This window comes from Lepisma saccharinum, chromosome 15, assembly GCF_977018435.1.
Source record: "Lepisma saccharinum chromosome 15, izLepSacc3.1, whole genome shotgun sequence".
Taxonomy (NCBI): domain Eukaryota; kingdom Metazoa; phylum Arthropoda; class Insecta; order Zygentoma; family Lepismatidae; genus Lepisma; species Lepisma saccharinum.
The window spans coordinates 42,499,006-42,507,708 of record NC_139243.1 but is presented as its reverse complement, the minus strand read 5'-3'; the positions used below and the strand labels follow the sequence as shown (position 1 = coordinate 42,507,708).

Below are 8,703 nucleotides of genomic sequence, written 5' to 3'. Positions count from 1 at the left end.
AGAGAACAAGACAGAGAGAGAGAGAGACAGACAGAGAGGGAGAGAGAGAGAGAGAGAGAGAAAGGGAGAGAGAGAGACAGAGAGAGAGAGAGAGACACTCACTAGTCAAGATTTTTTCTATTTAAGATGTTCCGTTATGTGCTATTTATAGTTCTATGACGTTTGTGGAAGCGATGTGGGCTGGTGTATATAAAGGTTTAAATGTTTTGTGCAGTTACTGTGTTATTGCGAAGGAGCAGAAAGGAGAAGAGCAAGATGCAGAGAAGCGGTTCTTCCAAGACAAGGAGAATGCAAAGATCTGGTGGTGCCGAAGTATCTGCAATGTCTAAATCTGCATCATGTTTGGGAGGAGTTACTGCAATGTCAACTGTAAAAACTGCATCTTTACAGGGAGGAAAAGTTTGGAATGCGAAAAGAAAACTTAATTTTCAAGGGAATAGTTAGTTATGTGTAGCAGCAGTTAAACATGTTAAAGCAGCTCTCTGGATCCAGTATGGAGGAAAATGGTGACCAGTCCTCTTCCACATGGAAACCACGGAAGCAATACCTGTTGGAGGTATGTTACCCTTTGAGTAAAACTGCATTCAAGAGTGCGACTGTTGGATTTGATGTGGAGAACGATTTTTCAGTGTGTGTGCGTATTGCTCGTCACAACAGCCAAGGAATTGTGTTGTGTATGGAAGATTGGTGTACATTGATGGAGTTGGGGGAAAATATATCTAATTATTTATCTAGTGAGGAAGAGTTGGTTTTGTCGCCTGCGTTGCTAGGTGAAAAATACATGCTTGCCTTTGGCAAATTGTACAATAAGAAAGTTATTCAGTTTGTGGATAGTTTTGATTCGGAAATACCAATTACAATGATGTTAACTACCTGGACAGAACTTTTACGATTGTCTGATTGAATATCAAAAATAACTAAAAGGTATTGTGAATATCAGACTCCAATACGTGAATATTACGAGTCTAATATTTCATTATGTGTTGCATCAATTAACGATAGTTGTTATGGTTGTACTAATAATTCGAATGATCATAATTGTCAGGATATTGCCAATATACAAGATCAAATACAGCGACATGAACTGCCGATATTTGATAATTGTGTTGTATTTTTAAGTGAAAGAGTGAAATGTGAGTTGGGACTATTTTCTCGCGATGTATGTGTGGAGGTTATCACTTCCGAACTGAGCAAGTGATGAGAATTTTTGGTAAAGTTTAGGTTGTAATGTTGTTGGGAGGTTATTGGTGACAATTTGTAACGGTGTTGGGAGCTCATTGACCTGAAAATTTTCTTTTCTTGGCAAGTTATTTATGAGAGACAGTTATGTGGAAAGTTCCCCGTGTGTATATATAAAAGGTGCGAGATGTCCACTATATCAATATGGCAAGTCAGAATATGAGGCAATGAACTCAAGCAGGACAAGGGCAAGGAAGGCAGAATTGTAAACAAAGTATACAGAGAAGGATCGAGAAGTAAAGAGTAGTGTTCGTAGGGATTAAAGAAATTGGGTAGACAATCTGTCTCAGCAGGCGGAGGAAGCAGCAAAAAAGAGGAATCTTAAAGAACTATACAACATCACAAAAGTTCTGTCAAGGAAACAGATGCAGAGAAATCGACCAGTGAGAAGTAAAGATGGTACCCTCCTTACGAATACTGAGGACCAACTGAAACGTTGGAAGGAGCACTTCTCTGCAACCCTTAATCGCTCTGTGGATGCTCAGATAGACCAGGGGGAAGAGGAAGATGATAATGATGGTGATGTTGGCCCCAGTGTAAGAATTAGGACGGATGTTCCAACAGTAGGAGAGATTAAACAGGCTCTGAGAGAGGTACGTAATTGTAAAGCAGCTGGTGTCGACAACATACCACCGGAAGTGCTGAAAAGTGATATAAACACCACAGCAAATATGTTGCAGCCCTTATTTGAGAAGATATGGATAGAGGGAGTGATGCCTAAGGACTGGAGGAGTGGCCTGTTGGTGAAGCTACCGAAAAAAGGGGATATATCAAAGTGTGACAACTGGAGAGGTATAGCACTTCTGTCCATTCCGAGTAAGATCTTCACTAGAGTTATCCTAAACAGAATTAAGGAGCATGTTAACTTGAGACTCAGAAGAGAACAGGCAGGGTTTCGACCAAATCGCTCCTGTATTGATCAAATTAACCCCTTGCGGATAATTTTGGAACAATGTATAGAATGGTCATCTCGTCTCTATACAGTTATCGTTGACTTCGAGAAAGCATTTGACTCGGTCAACAGAAATGCAATGTGGAAGGAAGTGAAACGATATGGAGTGCCCACAAAAATTCTTGATCTTATCCGAGAAACTTATCGTGATTATACATGTAGAGTTATACATGAAGGCCGTGTATCTGAACCAAAAGATGTGCAGTCTGGAGTGAGGCAAGGTTGTATATTATCACCTACAATGTTCCTGATCGTGATCGATGCAGTGATGCGAAATGTAATAGGAGGGAAAAGACGTGGTATCCAATGGGGATTGAATAACAGACTAGAAGACCTTGATTTTGCAGACGATTTGTGCTTCTTATCTGAAGCACATGGTGATATGCAAACAAAACTAGCAGATCTGATAGAAAGTGCAAAAAAAGCAGGACTTGTGATTAACTCCAAGAAGACCAAGGCACTGAGGATTAACTCCACAAAAAAAGACCCGTTTAATATTGGTGAAGAGATTATTGAAAATGTGGATAGCTTTACTTACCTGGGTAGCGTGGTGGCAAAAGACGGAGGGGCGGCACAGGATGTTTCTCAACGAATCCAAAAAGCAAATGGCACCTTTGTGAGGCTCTATCCAGTATGGAAAAACAAGAAGATATCTATGAAGACCAAACTTCGTATTTTTCGAAGTAATGTTAAGTCTGTACTGTTGTATGGGTCTGAGACATGGAAAGTAACAAAAACGATTACCTCTAAATTACAGACCTTCATCAATCGCTGCCTGAGAAAATTTTTGAATATCTTTTGGCCAGAAGTGATTCAAAACCAAGAACTTTGGAGAAAATCTGGAGAAACCGAGGTGTCCATACAAATAAAGCGGCGAAAATGGAATTGGATAGGGCATACGTTGAGGAAGGAAAATGAGGCTGTCGAGAGAGAGGCACTAGACTGGAACCCGCAGGGAAGAAGGAAAAGAGGGAGGCCTAGACAGACGTGGCGAAGATCTGTTCACGCTGAGGCCTTGGAGGAAGGAAAGAGCTGGAATGCAGTGAAGAGAATTGCCGTCAGTAGGACCAGGTGGAGATGCTTTGTTGATGCCCTATGTTCCACAGGGAACAACAGGAATTAAGTCAAGTAAGTCAAGTCAGAATATACAGAACGCTTCAGCTCTGGCTGACACAGAAGATATCGAACATATTATTTTCTAAAGTTGTGGATGCTTTTCTGGCTTCATTGACAAGTATTGTCTGTTAAAAAGACTACATACTTATATATCTAAGTATGTTGTTATTTGTGATGGTTGTTTTACGAATGCGTCAAATCAACTGGCTCACCAGTGCTTGAGTAAGCATTATTTGGAGTGTGATAGTGATAGCAATGAAAGTGCTGACGAATGAGGACGCTGTTTTACATGTAAGATTTCCAACTTAAAAACTTATCTTAGGGAGCCGGAGAATTTTTATCACATTTTCTACCATTTTATGGATACTCACCCTGAGATTGAATACGATCTTGAAACAGAGTCGGACGCCTATTTGCTACTTTGGACTCTAAGTGATGAGAGAGATTTAGTTCGGTGTATACATTAAAACGAGATACACCACGGGGACAATTTCTGTTGTGAGTAGTTGCATTAAAGAAAGAAAAAAATGGCTTTTATAATTGATGTGCAAGGTTTTAGAAGTAAAGACAACAGTTTTGTAATTCGTGAAATTTGTGTTTGCTCAACAGATTTAACAATTGTATATCATGCTTTTGTTGATATTGGAAAGTTTGACTTAGATTACATACAATGTAAGTGGTTAACACATAATCACCATAATTTGTTATTTGCAGAACCGAAAGGTTATAATATCAAACATGTGAGGGTGTTTTTTAGCGAGTTAAAGGGAGAAAATACATTTTACTGTAAAGGGTTGGAAAAATCAAAGTTGATTCAAAATGTATTTAATATTGACAATGTTATCGATCTCGATACAAGACGTTGTCCAGCATTAAAAAAACTTGTTATGTATCAGGGTGGATGTTGTAGTCACCATACATCAAACAAACCATTTTCTCAATCAGGCTGTACCTTTAGAAATATCCAAAGACTTGTTACTTGGTACAATACGAAATAACAAATCTCAGATATGTTGATATTTTATGTAAATGAATTTTATGTATAAACTAATGATTGCAAAATAAAGTTTAGTTGTGAATTTTGTTCTTTTATTACAATAATATGTGTTATGTTCACTGTTCCGGATTCAAATGATGAATTTCGACCTGCATGGTCCTTTAGAAGGATTTCTATTGTATTGGAACAAAATATTGACAATGGTAAATAATGCATCGGATTGAAACTAACAGAGTATGCTCTACCGTAGTTAATATTCTCGATGATGGCTATACGTAATAATGGAACTTTACTGTCTCCTACCAGTTGATATTGTATAATATCTGTGTACACAAATACTTGCTGTGGATATCCAATATTAAAGAATGGACTGCGCGATCCATTGATGTACTTTGTGATGTTACTGTGAGGCTCATATCCCAATTGTAGACTCAAAATAGGAGAAAATTTAATAGATTCTACACGATAATCGTGACTACAATATATCCTGTTTTCTAATTTGCGATATGTGAATCTAAAAAGATAAGTTTTTTATTGATTTGTTGCAGCACGCTTTCCACAGTATGATAATAGCCACCTGGGAGTTTGAACTTTTGGGCCTCGGAGAGATTTTCTTCCAGACGCAAGTTGTACCAGATAATATTTTGATCTTCTGTAATATTGTAACATGTATTCGGTATTTGAATTTCGGCTAATGCAACTTTCCAATCAGAATGTTTTAGACGAACTTCGTTTTCCACCATGTTCACAAAATGCGATGTTCTGTTATGAGAAAAATGTTTATGTGAACTATTCGAAGTAAGAGTAATATAAAAATCTTTTTCTGTACTTTCACTGACTATTCTGTTTGCTTGTAATGTAACTTAATGTACGACGAACCAAACCGAAATGGTAGGTTCTCCTGTGTATGTCCCTTTAAGTCTATCCCGATTGTGTCAAAGTAAAGTTTTTCGACTTTGATATATCGCGGTATAACGAATGCCAAATGTTTATTTCGACCGTATGTATAATGATTGAATTATGTGACGGTGATGTTGAGGTTTCACAATGTCCACACACACATTAATTTCATAAGGAAGAAAATAGTTCAAGTTGCAAACACAAGGTGCTTTTTGTAAAACAAGGGTTTGTGATATCCCGCAATGACCACAGGTTATTTTGTTTTTAGTATATCTTGAGCATATTCGAAAATGTACATTAAAGCAGGTGTTACACCTATCATGATTTCTTGAATGATTTTGTCTGTTTTAACAAATACACGGTTTGTGTATTCGTCATAATGTATAAACATTTTTAAATTTTTATTAACACAATTTAGTATATGTTGAATAGACGCATAAAAACCAGCAGGAATTGCAACATTTTCTTCAATAATTTCCGAGTTGTCTGCTCGCACCGCTTTGACGATAATTTGTTGATCGGTTGGTACTTTGTAAAAACTCAAAGTATAACTAAATTCTGCAAGACCGACCACCCATTTAGAATCAGTGAGATCAATAGGGTGAGCTAATTTTGTTGTATAGGAGGTTGAGGTGTTATTTTGGAAAATATCGGAGCTTGCATTGGACGGGAGCGAAAGATAAAATTCGTTCACTCGCTCCATCATCGTGCTAATGATTTATAAACGCAAGGTCTCACTCTTTTTAACCCAAGAATTGAAAACATTGGGGTACCCTAGACATTTCACATAGAGCCAATCACCTTTTTTACGTAATTTTTTTTCGATACTGTGGAGAGTATTTTTATTTACATTAATTTTCTGCAACTCCTGTTCGTAAAAAATGCCTTTCAATATTTCACCTTTCCAATATTTAAGACGGTATGTTACAGAATTTGATTTTATGCACTTGACTACAATAAAAATTTCCCGAGACCATTTTGCTAAGTAATCTTTCTCAAATTTAATTTTAGTTTTCGATATTCGGTTTAAATTTACAACTCTTTGGAATTTCTCTCTTTGACATGTATAATGTATACCATATTTGATTTATGTTTTTATCGCTAACTTGTGCCGGTACAATTTTGATACTTGTGTGTTTAGAATTATTTTAACTTTGAACTAAATTTTGTAAAACATGAATATACTTGTAACTGTGACTTGCTGTAAAATATTTATAAATTTTTCTTTTATTGTGCGGATATACCGTTCGCATAACGCAGCTTTCATTTCCGAATAAACAAGTAGTGATTTATATTGTATTTTTTAAATATGGTTTGAACATGTTTATTGTAAAACTCTTTGCCAAAATCTTTCTGACAGTTTAACGGAACATTTTTGTAGAGGTTCAAAATTTTCTCCACTACTTTTGCTATAATAGGACCAGTTTTGTTTTTTACCGGAATGCAAAATGCTAGTCTGGAAAATATATCAATAGCACACAAAATATACCTATAACCACGTTTGAATTTTGCAACATTCTGCATATCGGCTAAATCCATTTGCACTGTTTCGAAAGGACGACTTGCATAGTATTGTTTTCTGGGAAACTTTTTAAACGCAGGAGCATGCGAAGTATAAGCATCTTGAGATTGTAACCATTGTTTTATTTTAGCTTTGGAAACTTTTTCTTTAGCCGCTTTATACAATATAGACACATTTGATAATGAAGCTGGATTCGAATACAGATAATACAGTTGATGTAATTTCATGTTTACTAATATTTATAGTCTTTCCATTTTTCAAAAAAGATAATGGAGACAAGGCTTCACTTCTTCTTTGTGATAATTTTGACAAAGCTGTAGGTCCGAGGAATTGGTGTGGAATGTTTATCGAACGAAGGATTTTGACAAACTGATCTAATTCAACAGGATTTTGACTTTTTCTACGTTGTCTAACCACATCATTCACTAAATCTACAATATTGGAATTTGGATATATCTTACCGTAGATAGTGACAGTGCCCATTTTATCCCAAGATATGTTGTGGGAAGTTAAAATTTTCTTTAGTAATAGGAACTGTTTCGATAATTTCTGAAATTGGTCAAGTACCTGGATTGTTTTAAGGGGTTCATTTTTGTTTGTATCAACCGATTCAGATTTGACAATAGGTATTTCTAAAGGTTTTTGTGCAAGTGGTACTGCTTTTAAATATTTGTCCAGTGCTTGTTGATACAATTTCCATTTTTCATAAACATCTATATCGCTGCTAGATAATACTTGGTGCATGTGAGAATCTAGAAGTGATTGAAAATTTTGTACTGATTGGACAGAAGAATGAACTTGACCAACTACATCTTCTGGTACAAGTAAAAGTTTTCTTAATTGCGAACTCGATCCACCACCACCACCGACGACAGAACTTGCAATAGCACTAATGACAGGTCCAAGCAAAAAAGGTAAGAAACCAGCACCTTTGCGCAGTAATAGATTACGTTTCTTTTTAAGAGACACATGTTTTTGGGCTAAAGCACGCAAGATGTTTTTATGCCTGGGCAGTCTATGTTTCTGACGATCATAAAATTTAACATTTCCTTTTAAAGTGCTGTTAGCAACTTGAGAGATAGTACGTATAACATCTCCAGATGTTTGTTGTAGCATAACTTTACGTTTTTTGGGTTTACATTTGCAAAGTGCACGAAGCACATGAAATTGATGTTTCAACTTCTGCATTCTTACTAGAACTAAATATTAAATTAAATTATATGAACATGTCTTTTTGTTGAGCATATACATGCATGGTTTCCTTCGGGAAAATATTTGTGCGTATTCGCAAGGCATCAGGAGTAGATTGAGTCATATCGAATAGTGAATATGTGTGAGGATCACGCGTAACATCTTCAAATGCTTGAACCACAGATTTGCTGTGATGTGGCATAATCTGACGGGCAAGATATTGAATTTGTAAATTATCTCTAGGGTTCTTGAAACAAATTACATAATGCGCATTTAGACTAATATCCTTTGTTCGCTTACTTTTGGGGAACAAATTTTGCAAAATAAAAATAACAGTTAAACTTTTATGGTGAGCGTATTTTGTGAAAAGGTTAGCCACATCGTAATTTGTTTCACCCATGAGGTCGTCAAGAATGATTAGACTGCTGTTTTGAATTGTACAAGTATCCATGTTAGGAATACCTGGATTGAGCCGTATAGTTTGATTGTTTGTTAATCTTGGAATCACAGCACCGTAGCACCAAATAATTTCGTTAAAGTTCTGAGTAAACATTGAATCACAATTTTTTAACATTTTATCTGTGAATTGCGTTTTTCCAGCTCTGGAAGGGCCACTGATAATGATGGTACGAGGGTGATTGAACGGAAGCATTTTTTAACCACTGAGCAAATGCAACAAAAATATTGCCTTTTTATACAAGTGATGACCAGAAATTGTATATGCAAGCCAATCAAATCTCTTTTTTCTCTCATTCACACACACCCTCACACGTACGCCCCCTGTCT

General features: G+C 36.3%; 1 protein-coding gene across 1 annotated transcript; it reads left to right on the top strand.

The window, feature by feature from the left end:
- Positions 1–1,604: 1,604 nt before the first annotated feature.
- On the top strand, positions 1,605–4,893 carry LOC145999222 (uncharacterized). Its single transcript, XM_083136157.1, has 2 exons — positions 1,605–2,031; positions 4,853–4,893. The coding sequence occupies exons 1-2, from the start codon at positions 1,605–1,607 to the stop codon at positions 4,891–4,893; spliced, it is 468 nt and encodes a 155-aa protein (XP_082992283.1).
- The last annotated feature ends 3,810 nt before the right edge of the window (positions 4,894–8,703 follow it).